Consider the following 24,451-nt stretch of genomic DNA (forward strand, 5'->3'; position numbering starts at 1 on the left):
TAATGACTGACTCCCAGGCTGAAGCGCAGATACCTCCTGGACGCCTGATGTATCGGTATGTGATAATAGGCGTCCTTGAGGTCTATGGAGCACATCCAAACATCCTTCTCCAACAATGGGAGAATGGATTGTAACGTGACCATTCGGAATTTGGATTTCGTGACGGATTGGTTCATTCTGCTGAGATCCAATATTGGTCTCAGGTCCCCTGTCTTTTTTGGCACTAAAAAGAACCTGGAGTAATTTCCTGATCCGATCTGGTCTGTGGGGACCGGTTGGATGACTCCTTTTCTAGGAGGTTTAAAGCTTCTGCGGCTGCCATTTCCCTTTGACTGGGTGGTGGGTCCGTTCTTTTGGACGGTGGGGGCGAGTATGTGAATGGGATGGTGTAACCTCCGGCAATGATCCGAAGCACCCATCTGTCCTGAGTGATTGACTCCCAGGCTTTTAGGTGCTTGGCAAAACGACACCCGACTGGCTCCGGAGCAGCACAGCCGGGCAATCCCTCATGACGTGTGGGAGGCTGAAGAGCCACGAAAGGACTCGCGGTCTCCAGAATTGCGGGGCCCTCTGCCGCCTCTGGGACGGCGTCCTGAAACCTGAAAAATTCCCGTCCTCTGCCTCTGGAAGGGGAATCTTCCTGCTGTTGGGAGAAAAACTTACGGGATTTGCGGAACCACATTTTCCCACCTCCTTTAGCCTTGGGGTAAGGCCGAAAGGGAGTGGAATAACGGGCACCTACGGCAGATAAAGTTTTTCCCTCTTGCTCACAGCGGGTAAGGGTGTCTTTAACCTTGGGTCCAAACAAGGAGGACCCATCAAAGGGAGCGTCGAAGGAAGACTTGAAGGCCTCCAAGAACTGACACAAACGGAGCCAGGCTTGTCTCCGTAGAGCCACGCCTGTGCCTGCCGCTCTACCCGCCCTTCGGCCGCATAGGAAATGAGCCTCATGGACGAGTTAGAAATTGACGTAAGGATAGCCAACTGAGAGCTAACCGACTGGGCTAGCTGCTCAGGTAGGTTACCGAGAGGGAATCTGACAACTCCTTGACCAGATCCCTCTGAAGCCTGGTAAAATGTGCCAAATAATTCAGAGACCTTAAAGTAAAGGCCGCTGAAGTCAGGGTGCGCTTCCCGTACCTGACCATACTCCTAGACACCTTATTAGGAGGATGGATGGACGTTGAAGCCTCTGCCACGTCCTGTTGTGTAGCAGATGCCACCACCATGGCATCTACAGCCACGCCTTTAGTGAGGAACTCCTTCTCGGGGAGCAGACAAAAATTTATTTGGACGAGAAGGGACTGGTTCCACGGTATCTGGATGTTCCCACGCCGACAAACTAAATCCAGAAGCTCGTCAAGGGCGGAGACACCCAGGAGGCGGAGGGCTGAGCCCCAAAGGCCTTGAGGAGCACTGACTCATCAGCAGAGGGGGGTTTGGATATCCAACCGCCTCGTTGTTTGAGGATCTCTAAGATGTCTGCAAAGGAGACATCATCCGAGGACGACTTCGGGACCCTCTGCATCATCAAGATCAGTGTCTGATGTAATAGACTCGGGAGTCCACGTGCTTCCTCTTGCACGATCTCTTCCTTGGGGGTTCCTCCGAAGACAACTCAAGAACCCTCAGGAGGAGGGAACCCCAATGGGGGTAACCTCAGGCCCCGGGCTCCGCTGACTACGGACAGGGAACTGCCAAAGACCCAGTCTCCACGCCCAGGGAAGGTGCCGGTAAAGCCGGAGAGATGGCGAAGAGGACTTGGCCAAGGCACTCCTCATGGCTCTGAAAGCCGGACCCCAGAATCCTGGGAGTGTCCGGTCCCGAGCCGTGATAGCCGACGGAAGTCCCGCAGCAAGCACCGAGGGGAGGCTCGGAACCGAAAGCATAGGTCCCAAACATCACCCCCGGGTCCAGCCGAAGAAGTCCGTACCAAACTCGGACCCGAAGGCCCGGGTTGGAGTAAGGGTCGGAGCCGACCCTGAGATCTCCACCGGCTCCAACAGCACCTGCTCCGACGGGGCAGAAGCAGTCGGAGGAGGAATGGCAATGGGGTGGGCCAGGTCATCGGCTCCGAAGCCAACTGGGTCGGAACCAAACAAATTTTTGGAAGACTGGGGACTGGAACAGTCTTTGGAGCACCCTGTCTATATCAGAATCTGACATCCTCAAGACCGAGAGGAAACAGAACGGGTTCGAGACGGCCTCTCCAACGGCCCCAAAGGACTAGGGACCGGCTCCGAGGTGAGTCAATGACTATCGGCGCCGAAGGAATACACACAGCAGATTCCATCGGTGCCGAGGTGGACTTCGGCGCCGAGGAGGAAGTGTCTGAGCGGGCGACCCTTGTCGGCTCCGAGACCAGTGGAGCCGACGGTGACTCGCCTCGATGCCCCAGCCATCGGCTCCGAAGCCAGAGGAGTCGAGACTGGTGGCATCGAGGCAGACCGTTCCATCCTCGGCTCCCAAGTCCTTGGAGCCGAAGGAGAGGCCTGCCTATGTCTCTTGGCGGTCGGATCCGACGGACTGGTCGGAACCGACGCCCTTTTCTTTTTAGCCGGAGAAGGAGAGGATGCCAAGGCTTCTTCAAAAGAAGGTTTAATTAACCCCTTAAGAATTAATTTATTTTTCCTCTCCTGGAGGACCCTTGAGGAAAAAGCGTGACACACGCTGCATGACTCCTGTAAGTGTTTTGCACCTAGACAATACACAAAGAGCGAGTGATCGTCTGTGATGGACATTTTAAAACTGCATTTGGTGCATTTTTTAAAGCCCGAAGGCCTAGGATTTTGAGACATTATGGAAAGTGATTTTGACACACACAAAACAAAATACAACTGACTTTCCGATAACACTTCCTAATAATAGGTTTTCAAATAACAAGGGTATTTTGAAACCCTGTAAGTTTTTCAAGAAGGTTGACTGACCTGGAAGGCCCTAGAATGAAGGAGGCCTACCAAACACAACCCAATCACACAACAAGTCTTAACCAACTCCAAACACACACAAAGAGAATAATAGTGAACAATAGCTGTTAAAACAGCTTTTTTGTGAATAGAACACGAAATTCCTGACAGAAAAAGATAGTAGAATTACTACTTAGCTCAGCCAGCTCGAGACCACGTCTTCGCAGATTAGCGGCAAACGAGATCTGGGGGACTGGTAGTGGTGCATCCTGGGATATAGTAAGCTCAGCCAATTAGAGACTTCGCTCTTTGGCATAAGCGTGCCGAGTCGGAGCCGAGGGATCGGCTCCGAACCCATCAGTCAGAATGTAGGTGAGATAGGATCACATAACATCACCTATTTTAGCATATTTAGTGAAGGTAACTTCTGCTAAACACTGGAAAAATAGTGTGGAACACAAAGAATCAACAAAGGATACACAACTAATGAGAGGAATAATGAAAATGTCTACCCTGAAGGAAATTTCAGAGATTAAAACAGAACTACGAAAAGTGATTCAGTATTATCATATAAAAATTGACATATGTATGTATGTATTATGTATATATATATATATATATATATATATATATATATATATATATATATATATATATTGGTCTATGTCTTTAGATCGAAAGTACACTACATCGAATCGCGTTCCACCAAGCACACTAAATCAAAATGGTAAAACATCGAAAAATGACTTGAGCGAATCTCAGGAGATTGACATGTAAAATAGCCTATAGCAAAGCAGCTGATGGTATGTAAAGCACCGTAACTGCAACATGGTGTACCACTCACTAAGATAAATCATGGCGAATCCACAGGAGATATCTCCCGGAGTTCAAGGGCAAGTGTATCAGACTAGTGTCTTTCAAAAAGGTAAAAATATTTTACTGACTGAAGGTTACACTTATCATTTAGAGAAGTGTACCTAAGCCAAAAACTACTGGTGTTGCACTCGAAAATTAAATGAGAAATGCAAAGGTCGAGCCATCACTGCCTGTGTAACATCAGGTGAAGGGTTACTTAAATCTGTAGTGCTCCATCACGTAGAAGATCCCGCAGAGGTTGAAAAGTATTCTGTTTGTCATAATTTAAAACAAAGAGCTACCTCGTCACAATACTGCCCTTGCCTAATTGTAGACAATGCCATAGTTTCCTCTTCATTAGGAGTATGCACCTACATTGCCTAGCAGACGGGTGTAGCTGCAGCAAGTAAGGAGAGTTCAGTTAAAGTGTAGAGGTAAAACTTTGTGAACTGATGTTCTACTTCTTAACCTCACTGTAGTTGATTTCCCTTTAAAAGGAGGGAGCTTCATTCAGAGAGGGCATTTTGATAAAACCAATGAAAATGTTGTGATAGTCTTTAGTACTAAAAAGAACCTTGAAGACTTAGCTGTCTCTGATATCTGGTTAATGGACGGTATATATTTTGTCAAGGGAATTGCTTGCTGACAGTTGTATACTATACACTCTGATAAAATATGGAGTTTATACAAAAACTGTACCACTGATGTTTTGCTTGATGAGTAAAAAGTCTCTCAAAGCATATAACTTTATGTGGCACTGCGTGTTTGCTTTACTTCATGATAATGATTTAACATGTCAAGTTACTTATAGTCTATGTGACTTTGAGGTAGCAGCTGTCAAAAGCATTATAATGAATGTTAGCAATGTAATTTGTAAAGGATGCTTCTTTCATTTTGGGAGGAACATTTGCTGGAAGATGCAAACGTTAAGTCTTGGATCTCTGTACACCACTAGTATGTCATTTCAACTGTCAGTGAAAAAGCTCGCTGCACTAGCCGAAGCAAGATGTCATTTCAACATTTAATACACTTAGGGAGAACTTTCCTAGCGAGGGGAAAGAACTACTGAAATTCTTTGCAGAGTGGTATGTTTTGGGGAAACCCAGATCATTATCTACACGTTTAACAAATCAAATCACACATTTCCGTCATTATTCCCAATTGACTTTTGGAATATTACAGTGTTGAACGATTTATTCTTGCCAAGAACTCAGAATTCAGTTGAGGCTTGGCATCGTAGGTTCAAGTGCTTAACGGGGAAATGTGTCAGACCTGCATAATGTTATGTGTGCTATTGTGAGAGAACAGAATAGAGTTGAGTTATGCTTGAGGATGTCTACTGCTTGTCCACCATCTCCTAAAAAGCGAACATTAGTAAGGCAACGACAGCAGTCTGAAACCATATTCTCTCATAAGGAGGAGTACTCAAACTTGGAATATGTATCGACAATTGCCAATTTGTTGAAAATGTGAATTAGAGTATCACGTTTATTTCGGAAGTCATTTATCACAAAATATTTAGTTTATTTGTGCACTTTCTGTTTGCCTGGATGTGTGGTAGAGTATTCTGGACTGAGATTGCGGTATCACTACGGGAGTTCCTGTTGGATTCGCTAGGTGTACATTCAATGTTTTCAGTCTTGTTCATATTAGTTTTCGTTATTTTGAAAGTTTGATGTAGTGTGCTTGGTGGAACGCGATTCGATGCAGTGTACTTTCGATCTAAAGACATAGACCCACATATATATATATATATATATACACACACACACACACACACACACACACACACACACACACACACACACACACACACACACACACACACACACACACCACACATATATGGATCTACTTCATTTTACCAAATTAACACATGACTGAAATTGAAAACAACGACATGACAACACTGAAATGGCACAACAATGAATGTTCACAAACAAAAAACTCAAGACAATGAAAAACCAGCCCCAGATGTTACACTTTTTTTTTTTACCAGATAATTTTTGAATGGAGATCACGGTACAGTGAGGATCAGGAAATTCACCCTTTTCCTCACTGTAGTGCAATCTCTGAGTTAATATATACAATTTGCAGGGGGTGTGGGGGCGCAGCCCCCTACATGGGGAATACAGGGGAGCTTGCCCCCCTACAAAAATGTAGAAAAGGGTCGTTGTTAAGCTAAACAGAAATCTACGTTAATCATTTTTCTGGAAAAATTATCATCTGGAAAGTGCTCCATGTTTGCTGCAGAAATTGCTGTAAATCACAGCGTAGTTTAAAGGGACAAACATCTATTTCTCCTGTAATGGATTGAATGTGTTTATTTAGATCTTGTAAGTTTAGCTTTTGTGAACTTGCATTGTTCTGCAGTTTCGATGTTGTCATCTTGTTCTTTTCAGTTTCGGTCATATGTTAATTCGGTAACTGACAAAGACAGACATACATACACACACACACACACACATATATATATATATATATATATATATATATATGTGTGTGTGTGTATACATACATACATACACACCCACACACATATACACATGCATGTGTATGTGTGTTTGTATACATAACCACACACACGTGTGCATGTGTGTGTGTGTGTGTGTGTGTGTGTGTGTGTGTGTGTGTGTGTGAGTGTATATATCTATCTATCTAGATGGAGATAGATATATACAGACACACATATATATATATATATATATATATATATATATATATACACACACACACACACACACACACACACACACACACACATTTAAGCAATAACCCATGACTGGGTGTGGGTGATGCTGAATTTACCCATGGTTAGTGTGGTTTGATCAAGTTGGTGACACTTTATTGCTATTACACAAAGACATTATTTAAAAAAATAAATTGCTTACCTTTCTTAAATAATGTCTTTGTATAGCAGTGCTGTAGTGTTCCCTCCACTTTATCTCCCTATTCCTTCTGCATTTTCTGATGTAATGTGCATGCATATAGGACTTACGTTCCCACCTTGCACAGTGCATCAGTGCTGCCAACAGAAGCAACAGAGAAAAAAGAATCACTACTGCTTTTCTGAGGCAAAAATGTTGGCATTCTACAAAAATCATGAAAGTTCAGAGGTACAACAATTTGCCAAGACTGTACTGACATAACATGGAAAATCAGGTACATTTCTCTTACGTTAGTTTTGTAGAATGAACCTGATTTTTGTTATATTTGGTCTGCTATATGGAGTATATATCAACAGAAAAGTCTGACCTCTCAATGGTAATTCAGCAGCTGGACTTTTTTACATTGGTATAAGCTAGATTTACAATGGACACACTGGTTGGGCTGACCAATCAGCATGCACATATTTTCATACTAATGAGACGTCATTATATAAACATATATAGATAGATACAGAGAGCTATACATGTACATATAAAATGCATCCAGGAATACCATTTGTTCAGGAATGTTCTTTGCTGATTTTTAGCTATACGCCTCTTCTCCTTATCAATCAATCCTGTCATAAATGTCCTCAACTCACTCCTAAAATCATCATTTCTGTAGTTTTCCAAATACACATTTTTAGGTTCTTAGCTACTAAAAATATTAAGAAATGAAGCAGTGGACATTATTAGTAAGCTTCCGGTCATCAAACTGGACTTATAAAAAATAGGTGAGATGAAAATTTGAGATGCTCCCCAGGACCTCATCTACCATTTGTTGCAGCTCATCTGTAAATATCTGAAGACTGGGACAAGACCAAAATCATGTACTCAATCCCCAATATGCCCAATGGGACATCTGCAACAACTTTCATCTAATGACAGGAAACATTCTACCCTGTCTAGTTAGTGTATAACAGTACTTTGGAAAGCACTTCCAGGCAAATATCAAAAATCTTCATATAATAACTGGCACATTTAACATCCAGTAAATGTGCAACAATCTCTCAATCAAGGCGGCTGCATTCAGTGGCCTTTCCTATCCATTTTTTGTTTATGCATAACCTACCCACGCTTAACTAATACCAGAAATTGTTGTGGCCTCCATCTCCCACAGAGAAAAAAATTCTCACTAATCAATTTGTCTTGATTGTCCTACTTTTTCAGTAACCATTTGAAATGTTGGGACCTTATTCACTGAGTCCTGAAATACAGAGACTGAATGACAGATTTGCATATACCAAGTCCAAGACTGCCATTTCTCGGGATATTCCCGAGGTCAAGGTATGAAGGTATGGCATAAGTTCAGGGGGTGTGGAGAACTTGTTCTCACATCAGAAGGCATGGAGGAGAGGGGCTTCCCCTACCCCCCCAAAAAAAGTTTAAAAGTAAGAGGCATGTTCAATTTTCACTCTTCTTCTGCATTTTCTTTTTTTCTTTTCTGATGTATCGGCACTCCACATTAATGAGTGCCAACATTTCACTAATGGGCTAATTTTTCACATATAAGGTCTTCCAAACTGGTTGATATGTCTAATTCTGCAACCTAAAAAATAAAAAAAGAGAGTTTCCATCCAGTATAAGAAAACACATGTAACTCCCTAACCCCCCTCCAGAATCTGCCATTGATTAATATCGTTATGTCTGCAGACTGCCAGTATTCTGAAACGTTCTTGTAATTACGCCTTTTCTTTGATCAATCTATATCAAGTTATTGAAATTTTATTTTTCTTGTTATTTCTTACACATAAAAATGTGAAATCTTAGCAAAATAATCAGATGCCCAACTTTTATCAGTACTTGCATTTTTTTTCCTCAGAAAAAACAAATTTCCATTACACAGTGATCTACTGTTCCTAACTAGTTACTAATAGTTCTGAACCTATGCTAAATAGATCACAACTCTCATCAGCAGCCTTATAGCTGTTAACTCCAAATACAGATAACAGTTTGCACAGATTTAGTTCATATGTATGTTCAACCAAATCCATTTCCCCCAATTCCACACACCCAGCTGGCTACAACAACTACATCATTACTAAGTGTGCTCTGCCTAATGGGCATTTCTTTCCATTTTCTGGTTATTAAATGTACTAGATATTTTTGCAAGACATGGACAAATGAAACAAGAGAGACAATGCTGAAATATTTCACAAACATACCAAACTTTAGAGACTCATGTCTCTTTAAAAAATTCAAAAGAAAGCTATGTTGACACTAAAGTAGATTTTCTAGTACTGACTGGTTTGTACAACTGAAAAGGTTTAAGCTGAGAAGGTTAAGGTACATAAAGAGCTCTCACCTCATCATCTGCCTTTATTGACCTCAGCTGCATCATGAGCTGAAAGCGCAGCAAGTTGTTTGTTCCAATGGGCTGTAACTCCAGCAGCTTGCAAAGGGCAACCAACTGAGGGCGATCTAGGTGTTCCAGGGTCAATTCATCTTCAAAGAGTTTGGAAAATCGAACAATTTCTGCTGTGCTAGGCTGTACCCCAGAATGGCGAACCTTTACGTAAATGAATAAGTAGTGCAAACAAAAGAGATACACAAATTAATCAGTAAAAGATATAATCATCAATGGGATAATTAACTGAAATTAATACAAAAAAGGCAGTTAAATGCTGACTGACAAGTCTACCCAGGTTGCCTAGTCTTAATAATCTACAGTGAAAGTTTGATTCTACCTGATTTTCAACATACACCTATACACCTGTCTTCATAACAATAGGATACAGCTATATCTAGTTATTCACTGTATCCACTGGATAAAGCCCTGACATTTGCCCACGCAACCAGAGATTTATTAGCAGTTTGAACACTTGACAGAGCTGGCAGGGAAGGATGGATGTGCCCATCCTGGGAGAAGAGTGAATGCATATAGCCACAATCCCTCAAAGATGGTGCAGTGTCATGGTGTGCATCCTGGGGGTGGGCCAACAGATCATCACACTACTGCCTGCTGACAGTCATTATTAGAGAGTATATGGCAACTTGCACTCACAGGGAAAGGCATTCTGAGTCCGCACAGTAACACAGGTAGCTCATCCCAATGCTGGGGATGGATTTAGGCCATAAAAACACTCTCACTGCTAAGCTTCTGTTGAGGGCACAAGAAACCCTCTTGGTGGCCTGCATGACAATCCCTCTGGATGGCTATACTGTACTTGAGTAATTCCTTAGCATGGAGGGATGAATGGAAAGAGTCCCATTAGGAGAGGTGTGATGATCACAAGGAACAGGGGCAGAAATCACCTACAAAAAAGGAATGTATACACATCAAGCAAGTCTAAAAGGAACCCATTTCACAAACCCTTATGTGTGCACATAAAGCATTTAGGACAACATATTACAGAATTCAACAAAGTAGAAGAAACAAAAGACAGAACATAGTCTACAGAAACCTGGATAAGAAAAAATATTTTCTTTATGGAAAGACTGTCTCAGAGGACGACTAAGAAATTTAAAAAAGGTGTGTACACTAGATAAACACAAGTTTCCTCAAACCAGCACTGTAAACCAGTGTATAAATATGTGCGTAACAAGTATAATTTCCTATAAAAAAAGACCTTGGAAGGTCTCTCATTCAGGCAACAAAACATAGGTAATCTGTCAATCAGCTAATCAGCAAATAACCGTAAGACCTTCCAGCTTCTTGTTACTGCCCATTCCTACAAGCTTTTTATTTGAAACATATTGGTCTCCTGCACAATACGCATTTTCTTTACATATAGAACATTCTCTCTTGCTTCTCCCACCAAATTTCTGGTTTATTCAAAATAAGGTTTACCATATAACAATATAAACCATACACAAACTACAAGGGCTGTAGAGTAGTTTAGTGGTTAGTATTACTGTCTCACAGCAAGCACTTGGTTCTCCAGTTCTATTCCTAACTGGGATGCTTTCTAATTCCTGTATCCAAGTGAGTTTTGGCCAAGTGCTCCAGTTTCTTTCCACATTCCAAACATATGCCATATATGAATTGGCGGTCCTCCAAACTGTCCACAAGTGCAATCTGTAATCTGTGTGTGTGCATGCATATGTATATGCGTACTGGGTCTGGGTGACAGTAACGCAAGACAGCTTAACTGCTTGCAAACTGTGGGAGGGGCTACAAACTGGTCTATGCAGCAGGCTGGCTTCCTATCCAGGATTACTATTTTTACCATGTATCATCTGAGCGCTGGGTGCAATGATAAGCTTTGGTTCACCTACAATCATGAATTAGGTTAAGCATGTAAATGGAGCTTGAATAAGTGACCAAGAAAGTCATCTTTTTTTCCTACCTGTACCTTGCAGTGCAGACTGCAATTATTTTCAGGTTTCCCCATTCTTAGACCTGTTGACAATTTCATCCGGAATGCCCCAATTTTTGAATTCTGTATTTTTTGCCTCTTTTGTCAAATCAAAGAGGAATGGCCTAATGAATTATCACCTCTCTAAAAATGCTCCCACACACTGCCAAAATGCATCTTTTGTCCTGACTTCAAGTTTTTCAATTCATATTTACTTTTACTGAAATTTTACTTCCTAAGCTCCATTATGTTTATTACCTAAAAAAACAAAAGCAAATCTTTCAGAATCTCTTCATATTTATCTGGACATGGCCTCTATGCCACATCTTTCAGGCCTTTACTGGACTGTTTTCATGTTGCACATTTCAAATATGGCCTGTCAGCAATCTAAATAACTACATAGCAAACTCTGCTTGTGTACCCCCCCCCCACTTTGCTTTGTATCCCAACATCCTACTACCTCTCTATCACACTTAAGTTCTACTGTTTCTTGATAGTAATCTTCCTGTAAGGAGTACTCACCAATAAGGTTCCTTTGAGCATGGTGCACAAATTTTAGTGTACTAATCTCAATCATCACATCTTTCAACAAATCCAGTCAAAGTTATAAAAAAAGACGTGTCATGCAACTCAACTCCCTCCTCCTTCTTAATACAGTACATAAATATTACTGCAAAATTCTTTAATCATCTTCACACAAGCACTCTTCATAACTTATAAAGTAAATTATGCACCTCTTTAACCTTTTTCGAAATATCTTCACTTTACTCTTTCTATGCATTTATAGTAATGTGGCCTTCAGAAAAAAGTACAAAGCATTCCAAAGAGAACTTCATCAATTGTATATATAAAAGTGTTGTTAAGTTACTGTAATATCTACCCTTCTTGCATCATTCATTTAATTCACTCATACATACAGGCACAGAATTCCACATCTCAATGTTCCAGAGGCACCTACCAAAGCTCTTAAAAATGTACAGACTTCCTGATCACAGTTCAAGTCTCCCCCTCCCCAATTCTTTACCATATGGTGTACAGGCACATTTCTATCCAAAATAGAAATTTTCCCCTGGATTGATGAACTCAGATATATAGTACTGCTCAGTTTCATGCAGACTCCCTGTATACCCATTACAGACCATCATCATGGTGTTACAGGTTTGATTAGCTGCAAAAAAAAAATAAATAAATAAGAAAGAAAAAAAAATCAACCTCTTCTATTCTACCACATTATAAATGAAAGATAAGACTGGTTACAGAGCGGATTTCTACGGAACCTACTCTTTCTCCTACTCTTGTTCTAAAATGAACCTACATCCAACGCGTGTTCCCATTTTCAAAACATTTTTAACCCATTCTACTATCACCTTGTAACCCACTCCCAAACTTTATAGCTTGTATACAACTCTGTGTGGAATGACAAATCAAAAGGACTTAATTTCTATAAATGTCACAATCCCAACCCCATAATAATTCACTTTACTTGCAGTCACAGAGGATGTTGTGATGGATCTCTGACTTAAACACAGTAACAGTTTTAATGATACAGTATTTAGCAAATGTGTCTAGTACTCTACAAAACTGTGAAATCAAATACTATACGCATTCCTCATTCAACTCAAATGTAATAGCTATGTAAGTACTTGGAATACTACATGATCCTCAAGAAGAATATCGGTAGTTGGCAAAGATAAAACTGATATGGTAATCAAGTTGGCGTTATTTGCAGATCATATTGTTTTGTATCTAATAATTCCAGAAAAGGACATTTCAATGTTATGGAAGATTTTGAGACAGTTTCAAGTCTTTTCCTAGATATAAAATTAATGAAGATAAAACAAAGGGTGCAGCCATAAATTATGTACCCACACACAAGTTGGTTCAGCAATACCCACATTTATTGGGCCATGACAAGATGAAGTATTTAAGAGTATGGATTAAATAGGCTTCTGTTATGGCAGCTAGGAATATGTGGAAAGAGACTAAACAAAAGATAACAGAAAAACTGAGAAACTGAAAGCTGTTGCTTACTGATATGGTTAGTAATATACAAGCAGTGAAAATGTTTTAGGTCCTTTAGTTTTATATATGGGTGATGCATATTTTTATCAATCAGAGGAGAAGTTGTGGACAGTAATTAATAAAGCATTGAAGGAATTTATCTGGGGGGGGGGGCAAGAGTTAACTGGGATAAGTTGATCATTTCAATAAAACAAGATGGTTTAGAATTACCTGAATTGAAGGGATATTTTAGAGCTACACAGTTAAGGTTCATACATATAACACAAGGTTATAATTCAAATGGAAAGGGATGATGATGAAGCATGAGAACAGTTAAAAAAACAGAGAGAATGGGATTTCAGAAGCAGATCCTTAAGAAGAATAACAACCATACAGAATAGGATATTCATAAATTAGCAAAAAGTATCCCAAGAACTAAACCAACACAAAGATGGTGAAAGGAGATTTTCCCAATAGGTACACTACAAGTAGGGATAAAGAAAAGTGGCAAGTTGGGAATTTACTGGAGAAAAATGGCAAATGAACCAAGGTAGGTATTGAGAGCAAATAACTAGAGTGGGAAAAGTGTGGATAAGGCAAAGAAGACTTTGGGAATGTAACCTAGAGACTGTCTCTTCCCTACCAGGGACTGATATAAAAGTATAGACAAAGAGAAAGGGAAAGGGGAATCTTAAGTGAAAGACCAGCTTTGGTACAGTTTTAGTTAAATCTAGAACAGAAGCTGGGGTTAAAAAAGGGGTAATTAATAGGGAATATAACATGATAACTATAAAACTTAGTCTGATGAAGTCAGAAAAAAAATGGGAAGAGAGGCTGGAAAAGCAATTTACAAGAGAACAGGGAGGACATAGGTATGGCTCTCAAGTATGCAACAAAGTCCAGAAGGTTTGCATATGTATTTTTATACCCCAAGCAGAATTAAAATAATTTTCCCTCAGGTAGACAGCAAATGTTGGAGATATGATAGGGAAGAAAGAGGAAACTGGGAAAATATACTCTGGGAGTGTAATGAGTTGGCAGATTTTAAAAATTCTGCACAGAGTACTCTGTCAAAAATATCTGGTGAGCAAATGGCTGTAAAGAAGGAAATTCTTTTGAGCTGGGACATAGGATCTGAACTGCCTAGACAAAGCAAGGCCTTATTAAGTTTAATTCTGTTAGCGCCCAAAAACAGTTACTAGAAAATGAAAATCAAGGTTAAGCCAACTATATTTGAAGTACTGAATATTATACAAGAACCAAAAGAGGAATCTTTACAAGAGGGAAGGAGCAAATTAAACAGAAATAAATGGAAATTGTAGGAACAATACATGCAGAAAATTGTACAGGTGGAGGATGAGTGAGATTTAAGAGAATGCGGGGATTCAGCAATTTATGTAATGTTGGACTAATATTAGTTTCAAAGAAAGAACAGATATGTGATGTATAATATATGCAAATGTAAAAAATGTCAATATGGTTTGTTTTCTTTTCTGTTAGTGTATGTTTGTCTATGTCTTAAATGATAATGTAATAAAGGTGCCTAAAGAAAAATGACCATCGGTAGTGAGAAGCATTAGGGATCTCCTTCCTGAAAGCCCTCTCTTGGTACAATTCTTTCCTTTCTCTTGTTCTCAAGAGGAACATAAGCCTCCTCAATGGTCCATGCTGTATAATAACTACACCTGAGTATAACAGTATGTCTATTCCCACACTCCCCTTTTCTGTTTCCATGTAACATGAGCATGCTGTACTGGAGATACAAAAATACAGCTAAATAAGGCTTTAGCATTATAAGCTTTTAAAAAAAGTAGAGTGCATCCAAAACCTAACGTGGACAAAGCAGCCATGTGACTACAGGAGAAGGCAGGAGAATAATGCAGTGGGCCTTCTAATCATATAGTATAGTGACTTTTAACATACTGTGGGCATCATAATTTGATGTAACCTCTGCAGCAATCAATAGCCATGAATAATCGAAGCAGTATAATAAAAACTACTGAGAAAGCATGAGACAGACAGATCAAAAAGGTAAACTTCAGAAGGCCAAATCTTGTAGCACTGAAACGCCAAAAGTAACCGGACTCCTGAAGTGGATCTTCTAATAATAACATCTGCTGAAGGCATGTACCAATTATCAAGTGACTATAGCAAAATGTAAGCAATAGAAGCATTCTTGAAGTAGGCATCAAAAGAATAAATATTGCTGGTGGAATGGTCTTTAATTAATTAATCAAACCAATGTGTAACCGGTTATCTGGTGACAAAATATCATACTGTTAACAGTCCGGTTAAAAACAATGTATCAGGTCACTGTCAAACTCTTCTTAGCCAAGGTAAAGGAGATTAAACAAAACTGATCTGTTTGCAGCAATTTGTACAATTTTAAATAAAACCTGAGATGAAGGTATACATCCACAGTATGAAAAGCCTTTTTTATGCTGCAATCAGCGCCCAGGAAGATAACATGGAGATGAATCAACTTACTGAGGGACAGTTCCAAAATTATAAAATTATTTTTGGAGGGGAAAAAAACGGTTGATCCCAACAGAGATAAAATAGCTCTGAGAGCTCATCTAGCCCCACTGCATAGATATAGCCAACCTGCTGGCATATAGGTTCAGTGAAAACTTCACCTCCACGTCCGTCCCATCAGAAAACCAGGACATCCCCAGCACCTGGCCCCCTCTTCTCATCTCATCATCAGCAGGTCTTTAATGCCTAATGACTCCATGGCACCCAATAACATCCATGGCTGTATCCTACATAAACTCAGGCATGTGCTCTCAGCTCCATTAGGCATCCTATTCAGCCAAAGCCTGAGCACCAGCTTTGTCTGTTTCTACCTGTGCGACCTTCTTTTCTTGCTCAAAACGAATTTAAACTGCTGATTTAACTGTATTTAGCATTTTTTTATCAACTGCACTTAAGCTAAACGTTTTGTTTGTTTAATTAACTGTTGAGGCTGCCCACTCAAGTGCGCTAGCCTGTGCATTTAATATACTGTTGTTTTCCTGCATTTTTCCTGTGTTTTCTTGAAAAAAAAAAAACAAAAAAACAAAAAAAATATCCTTGTTTCCCGCCCTTCCTTAACTAGAATAGTCCCCTATACAGGCTTTGCTGTATTCTGGACTTTGGGATAGTTCCTGTGTTGCCCATTTCCTTACTTGGATGAAGGAAGTTTCTTTGCTCACCAGTGGGAGTGAGGAGCCTTGAGCAGCCTATCTGTCCCTGAAGGAGTGACCTCAGCACAAGAATCTTGTAGTTATTGGCCATTTTGGGCCATTTCTAGCTCTTTGAAGTTCCCTGCTTAAAAATCCGCTTTAGCGCGTGTTTGCGCGCTTTTGCGCGATTTAGGGTGAAGTTGCCCATAGCGCAGCATCGGGCAGCACCGGTTAATCTAGTTTAAACTATTTCTGGCTCCGTAAAGTCTGCTCTTCAGTTTTTCCCTTAGAACTGCTCTACTTTCACTCTAAACAGTCTATTCTCCATCTAAAAAGCCTAGCACTTGCTCCTAAAGCATTTATACACAGGTAAAGCACTCAAACAAAAAAGAAAGCACTACATCCACCTACAATCCCCTTGAATACCCATTACCCTATAGTCCTTTCTGACTCAGTTACACAGCAATCCCTTATACTATTCTAGCATGTCGAAGGGTCAATTATTTATTTATTTATTTATTTTATTTTACATTTGTTAACCGGGAGAGTCCGACTGGATACATGTCCATTTTCAGCGGAGGCCCAGGGAGAAAAGCTCCAGGTACATAACAGACATATGAACATTGTTAATGCAAAAAAGGAACATAGTTGAGTTCTAAATACATTATAAAGATACATCACATCTTGGGAAAAAAATAACAGCAGCATATAAAAAAAAAAAACATAGGTCAGTTACAAAGGCGAGGTGTCTTGTTAAAACGCGGTTAAGGATAGTGAGGTAAGAGAAGGGTAAATGATAGTGGTTAATCAGGTTTGGAACAGGGACATTGCCAGAGAGTATTGAGATGGGGTTTAAGCTTTTTTTTGAATTGTAGGAGTGAAGGTTCTGAGGTGAGCATGGTCGGTAGAGAGTTCCACATTTTACCTACAAAGTTTGAGAATAGAGAATCCCCAGCAGAATTATTGGCTTTGGTAGTTTGAGCTAAGATCTTATTGGAGGAGCGTAAAGATTGCAGGTTAATATAGGGGTGAATGATGTTTTTCAGAGCTGGTGTTTTCTCTGGGTGATATAGTATCTGGTGAGCCATTTTGAGTTGGTTGAAATGGAGTTGTCTGGAAAACTCTAACCACCCTAGTTGCTTCAAGTTAGTGCAGTGGTGCATTCTAAAGGTGGAATTTGTGACAAAATCTAGCTATGTGACTGTAGCAAGAAGCAAGTTTGTTAAGAGTTGTCTTGTTTAGGTTTGTAAAAAGGGGGGAGGCATAGAAAAGAGTTGATAGTAGGTGTGTGCTGGCAATTGTAATTTTGGCGTGAGGAGTGAGAAAGTGTTTTACTTTATAGAGAGAGCCAAGCTTTTTATTGACGGTTTTGATGGTTAGATTGAAATGGGTGTTAAATTTAAGGGAGTTATCAATGGTAACACCTAATAGCTTTGTGTGAGCTTCTGGTGATATAGTGATTCCATTGGAGGATGTAATAGAGAAGGTGGGGGGAAGAGTCTTGTTAGTGAGTGAGAAAGTAAGTAGTTTTGTTTTGTTGGGGTTGAGAACTAGTTGACGACTTGAGAACCATTTTTCTATTAGGTTGAAGGTGTCTTGGGTTGAAGCAGTGAGGTCTGCCAGGTTGGAGGCAGTGCTGATGATAGTCGAATCATCTGCATATTGAATGCATGTGGCATGGGGGGTGATTGTGGGCAGGTCATTAACAAAGATGGTGAAGAAAAGAGGGCCAAGAATAGATCCTTGGGCAACTCCAAGTATAACAGGTAGGCATGTGGATAATTTGTCCTGCCATAGAACAGCCTGTTGCCTATTGGACAGGTAGGATTGGAACCATTTCAGTGTGGAATTGCTGAGTGATAGTTTTTTTTAATGTATGGAGGAGTTGAATGTGGTTCACCATATCAAAGGCCTTGGAGGGGTCTAAGAAAAGAGCAGATGATAGTTTATTATTGTTTCTGAAGTTATTGATGGTATTAGAAAAGGATAGTAGGGCTGATGTGGTACTGTGATTTGGCCTGAAGCCATGTTGGGAGTTGGCTAGAATTTTATTTTTGGTGAGGTGTTCCATCAGTTGTTTGTGGACACACTTTTCCATAATTTTGGCCAGGGGTGAGAGTATAGCTATAGGTCTGTAGTTGGTTAGCTCTAGTGAGCTACCACCTTTATGGAGAGGAATAATGTGGGACATTTTCCATATGGACGGGATGAAGGCTTCTGACAAGGTACGGTTTATGATTATGGAGACGGGATAGGAAATGGCCTCAACTGCTTTTTGCAGATACTCAGCTGGGAGAAGGTCAGCTGCTAGCTTAGTGGGTTTTAGTTTTTTAAGAAGAGATGTTATAGAGGATATGGGTACTGGATCAAGGTAAATAGATGATCTGATGTAGTTGTAGTATTCTGCTGGCATGGGTAGTGGAGTGGGCTGGTTGTTTGTTTGAATTGTGTGGCCAGGGATTGTATAGTTTCTGTGAAGAAACTATTGAATGTGTTAGCAATGTTTACAGGGCACTGTTGTTTGCAAGTTGTTGGAGTGGGGGTGGTTGCCTGGCCTGGGTGCAGGAGCTTGTTTAAGCCTGCCCAGAATTTTTGTGGATTATTAAGGTGTTTGTGTTGGAGGTGGAGGAAGAAGTTTTTTTTATCATTTAAGATCATTCTTTTAGTTTAATTTCTAAGTTGCCGGAAGGTTTGGTGGGAGTGTGGGTCTTTAGAGGTACGCCATGTGACCCACATCTTGTTTCTAGATAGGATTTTGGATTTTGTTTCCTTAGAGAGCCATGGTGCGGTTTTGGTTTTAGTTCTAATGGACCGTATTGGAGCATGGGAATCTAGAATCTTGAGGAAGGTGGTGTTGAAGTAGATAACTGCCTCTTCAAGAGGAAGAGACTTGAGTATTGTCCAGTTGTGGGCTTTAAGTTCAGTTTGAAAAATGGAGGCGTTGAATTTATTATTGTTCCTGATTTTTTTTATGGTTGTAAGAAGGGGGTGATTTTCTTGAATTTGATAACATAGGTGAGTAAGTGATCACTCATGTCCTCTGGGTGAGTACTCATGGAGTACTGGTCAGGATCTTTATTAGTAAGGATCCAGTCCAGGATGCTGTCTTTGTTTTGGGGTTTACCTAGTCTGGTAGGAGTGGATATGAGCTGAGAAAAGCCATGTAGATTTATGCTGCTAGATGGGGAGCTAGATGAGAAGGAATTCCAATCGATGTTGAAGTCACCTAACACTATGGATTCCTGGGGGTAAGTTTGAGTTAACCAGTGGAGAAAGTCCTCTAAGGTTTTGTTATTATTGTTGCCTGGGGGGATGTAAATACATGCTATATTTATGCTTTTATGTTTGTTTGGTTGAAGTTTTACAAGTAGAATTTCGGCATTGTTTGTTAGGAGGGGTTGTTGAGAGGCAAGGGAGATTTGTAATGTATTTTTGTAGAGTATGGCTACACCGCAACCTTTACGAGTTATTTGGTCTGCTCTTAGTATATCATACCCTGGTGGGATTATCTGTGTCTCTTTCGTACTTGGTTTAAGCCAGGTTTCTGTGAGACATAGTAGGTCTGGGGAACAAGTAGCTAAAAGGGCATGTAGGTTGTGAATCTTATTGTTTACACTTCTGATGTTTAGATGACAGGTCAGAAGAGAGTTAAAGGGTCTAGAGTTTAGATTGAGAAGTGGAGGGGAGGATAGGGTGGAATTAGAATTGAGTGGAGGGGAAGGGTCAGGGTTGGGGTGGATATCACCATCTGTGGCTAGTCTGTGATTCAGAGTGGTAATGAATTTGAGGGCTTTGAGTAGAAGTTTGTAGTAATGTTTATCATTTGTCCTAATATTGGTAGGTTTGATAATTACATAGCGTTCGAGTTCTAACAAGGAGGGTGAGTAGGGAGTTGAGTCATGGCCTCTGTTGTTAATTATGGGGGAGGGGTTGGTTTGGTAGCCTGGGTGGTGGAAGCCTACGTAATACCAGGTTTCATATAGGGTAGCTAGGTAAGGGACAAGTAGGAGGGGAAAAAGAGTTAGTATGATAAGCTTCCTGGGTGGTGTCATATTCCGTTTGATCTTAGAGGGCGGTAGTGAGGTACAGGAAGTTAGTGGACAGTAGGGGGAGTGGTTTGAGGTTATAAAAGTATGAGTACTGGGGGCGGGTGGAAATAGGGGCGTCCTCTCCAGTTCAGCTGGTGAATCTGGGAATCTTGAGGCAATGTTACAACTGCCTCATGTACACAGACAACCCTCTCCTCCTCCCAACAAATACAAATATATGTGAGAGATGCAACTATATAGCCAAACTGGAGGCTGAGCTCTCTCGACTCAGTACTGGCAAAACCAATCAGGAGGAGAAGGTAACCACACTCACCACAAACCCAGTCTCACACAGACCTATCACAACTGCAAACCAAACTCATAATCGCACGAAAACATACTCGGAGGCTCTAATTAAAAACCTACCAAAACAACAGTGGCCTCCAAAGCAGACATCCAAGCAACCACTACCTCAAAACACAGCACATGCAACACATAGTTCACAAAGTCAGTGTGCCAAACAGTCACACCCCTTAAGGCCAAACAACATGCCTGATACACTTGTAATAAGTGACTCCATAGTCAGACACACTGACATCCCGCTCACCAGACTGAACAAGGAAAAGGTTACAGTAAGCTGCCTGTCAGGAGCTAGAATCCGCCACATAACACAAGCACTCAGGTCACTCCAAAGCAAGTACAAATATGACTCAGTCATTTTCCATGCCGGTGTGAATGACCTGAGATGCATCTCCCTGGACTACATGAAAAGAGACACAGAGGAGCTCTCTGATTATGTAGCCCAGGCCGGTATGACCCTGACCCTGAGCAGCATCTTACCCTCACCAAGAATGATGCCACAGTACAAAGACAAAATTATCAGCTTTAACAATTGGCTCAATTACTGGTGTCATTCTAAGGGGATCCAATGTCTGCCTGCTTGGGATGACATGCTTGACAAGCCACGCTGCTTCGCAAGGGATTTCTTGCACCTGTCACCCCTGGGCTTCCGGATATTGGCCAAGGCTCTTGCCACCCCCATAGTGCCATTTTTAGGCAAGGCTCAAAAGACAAACCCACCTCCTTAGAAAACACAAGTGGAAAAAAACTAAGGGTAATGCTGCTCAACGCCAGAAGTCTAAACCTCAAGATGCACGTTCTCCTCAGTATGGAGAACATCGATGTATGTGCAGTGACTGAAACCTGGTTCAAGGCTCCTGACAGCACCCCAGCACTACCAGGTTATACCTCATACCATGCTTTTCGGCCTCAAAACTTGGACCGAACCACAAAAGGAGAGGGGGTATCCATATTCATCAAAGATACCCACACCTCCAGGTTAGTGGCAACGCACGAAGCATCGGAGACCATCCAGGTGCAACTAACCATGGGCAAAACTGCCCTAAAGTTTGTAGCATGCTACAGACCACCCTCTCAAACTCAGGAACCCCACTCAGCCTTCCTGAAGACACTGGAGAGTATGAATGTCTCTCCAAATACCATCATATTGGGAGACTTCAACTACCCAAACATAGACTGGGAGCATTACTCAAGCCCCAACACCCTAGACCAAAGGTTCCTAGAATTCATAAACTCAAATGCGATGAACAACTAGTCACCACTCCCACAAGAGGAGATAATATACTAGACCTGATCATCACAAACATGGGGACACAATGCTCCACACTGGAAGTATACCCCTCATTGCTGAGATCAGACCATAAATTAATCTCACTGGAAATCCACATCCCGCCCCCACCCCCAGCACAAAAGACCACAGTGAAGAATTTCTCAAAAGCTGACTTCACACTTCTTAAGACAGAAGTGGTATCCTTCAAGGCCCCTGGGCTAGTGAAAACCACAGCCCACACCACTGAATCCTTTATAAACGCTTTCTACGGACACCTTCAAGAATGCATGGATCATGCAATCCCAAATAAAACCAAGACCCATTCCCCCAAAGGCAGGCGTCCTGTCTGGTGGAACCCAGCCATAAACAAGCTACTACATGACAGAGCAAAATCCCCAAAAGGGAAGGCATCTCTGATCAGTACTAGCAAAAAACTACAATCACTCATAAAATCATCCAAGGCCAACTTCAAGAGAAAAATCGCAAAAGACACTAAAGACAATCACAAGGCCTTCTTTAGTTATGTTAGAAACCTGGGTGGAAACTCCCAGATATGCTCAGAGTTCGTCCAAAATGACAAAAAATACACTGAACCCACAGACATGGCCAACATACTGGCAGACAGGTTCAGTGCAATTTTCTCTCCCCCCCCCCCCAAAAGGAGAAATATCTATCCCAGTAGAGTGTAGCCTCCCTGACATCTCAGATGCCCAGGTGAGAGCCGCCCTCTCCAAAGCTAAAAACACAGCATCAATGGGACCAGACGGTGTCCCGGGTTGCGTGCTACATAAACTCCAAGAGGAACTAAACCCGCACATAAGGCTGCTGTTTAATCTTAGCCTTACTACAGGATACGTACCCAAAGAATGGCGTACAGCAACAGTGGTCCCACTCCACAAAGGAGGTGCTTCTACGGACCCTGGAAATTACCGCCCCATAAGCTTGACGAGCCTGGTCTGCAAAGCTATGGAGAGGATCATTATGGAACTCATAAACAAAGACATTGAGGACCTACAGACACTGGATCCTACCCAATTCAGCTTTGTCAAGGGCAGATCCTGCCTTTGAACCTGGTCGACTTTTTTGAAACAGTCACTAAGGCCATTGATGAGGGTAAGGCAGTTCACACAGCCTACCTTGATCTTGCAAAAGCCTTCGACACAATACCCCACTCGGGCATCATAGACAAGCTCACCAGCTTAAATGTAAACCCATATGTCATAAGATGGGTTGCAAACTGGCTCAAGGACAGAACCCACAAGGTCAGAATTGCTGGAGCCATGTCAGACTCTAAGCCAGTCACAAGCGGTGTCCCACAGGGCTCGGTCCTGGGACCCCTCTTGTTCGGCATTTATTTTTCCGAGGTGCAAGCAAACATAGGAGGATTGTGGCTAACAAAGTTCACAGATGACTGCAAACTGGGCGCCATAATTGATACTCCAGCAGACACAAGCATCCTTCAGAAAGGCCTCATAGAAACGGATAACTGGTGCCAGAGCCATGGCCTAAAATTGAACGCCAAAAAATGTATAGTCATACCCTTTGGGAAAAACATAGTACCCACAAATTACCACATAGGTGGTAATCCATTAAGTACGGAAGAAGTAATCAGGGACCTAGGGACCCATGTTTTCAGTAACCTCTCATTTGACACTCACGTTGCCAAGGTGGTTAGGAAGACCTTCTATATTACCCACCTTATCATGAAAGGATTCACATCTAGAGCAAGAGAGGTCATTGTGCCCCTATACTCTTCCCTTATCAGGCCCATAACTGAGTACAATGCCCCATTTGTGATGTACCTTACCCGACACCTGCAGCAGTTAGAAAGACCCCAAAAGTACCTCACCAAGAGGATCAAGGGTCTCAAACATATGTCATATGCTGCCCGGCTGAAGAAACTCCAGCTCTATTCAGTCGCATACCGCCTACTCAGAGGCGATCTATGCCTGACATACAAGGCCATGTCCAATCCGGAATTAATGGACATGTTCCACCTCAGAAAATCCAAATCCACCAGAGCCACGAGAGCGAAAGATTTGAACCTCAACACAGAAATAAATAGGACATGCTGGAGGGACAGATTCATAACCCAGAGGCTCCCTACACTCTGGAACAGAATCCCAGTCCATGTTAGGCAGAGCCCCTCACTGACTCTCTTAAAGAGAAATCTTGACGAGTGGATGGGAGATCGTAGGTTTACCCCGGGGGTCATCTCTGTGTCACTACTAGACAGAGACACAGTAAACTAAACCCAAAATGGGCATAGTATTCTCATTCCAAGGGGTGGCGAAAGCCACACACACTCGGGCTAGGCTTATAAATGCCCTAGGGCAGATAGCCTAGTATGAACCTATGAACCTATGAATGGAGGACAGCCACTGTCATCCATCTACACAATGGTGCAATGTCCACTGCTTCAGGAAATTATAGGCCCATCAGCCTAACTAGCCTGATCTGCAAGGCCATGGAATGCATTATCATGAACCTTATAAATAAGGACATTGGCAACCTCCAAACGCTTGACCCCACAAAGTTTGGTTTTGTCAAATGGAGATCATGCCTGTTAAACTTGTTTGACTTCTTCAAAACAGTCACCAAAGCCATGGATGAGGGGAAGATAGTGCACACCGCCTACTTTG

General features: G+C 41.6%; 1 protein-coding gene across 1 annotated transcript in view; it reads right to left on the reverse strand.

Moving 5' to 3' along the window:
* Nucleotides 1-24,451, reverse strand: part of LETM2 (leucine zipper and EF-hand containing transmembrane protein 2) — a 1,071,376-nt gene that overhangs the window by 448,718 nt on the left and 598,207 nt on the right. The window contains exon 6 of the mRNA XM_044068981.1: nt 8,994-9,197. Within this exon, the coding sequence (XP_043924916.1) occupies nt 8,994-9,197 (204 nt within the window). The remainder of the gene's footprint in view (nt 1-8,993; nt 9,198-24,451) is intronic.

The sequence above is a fragment of the Protopterus annectens genome, chromosome 1.part0 (assembly GCF_019279795.1).
Source record: "Protopterus annectens isolate FY-2018-M chromosome 1.part0, PAN1.0, whole genome shotgun sequence".
NCBI classification, from domain to species: Eukaryota; Metazoa; Chordata; order Ceratodontiformes; family Protopteridae; genus Protopterus; species Protopterus annectens.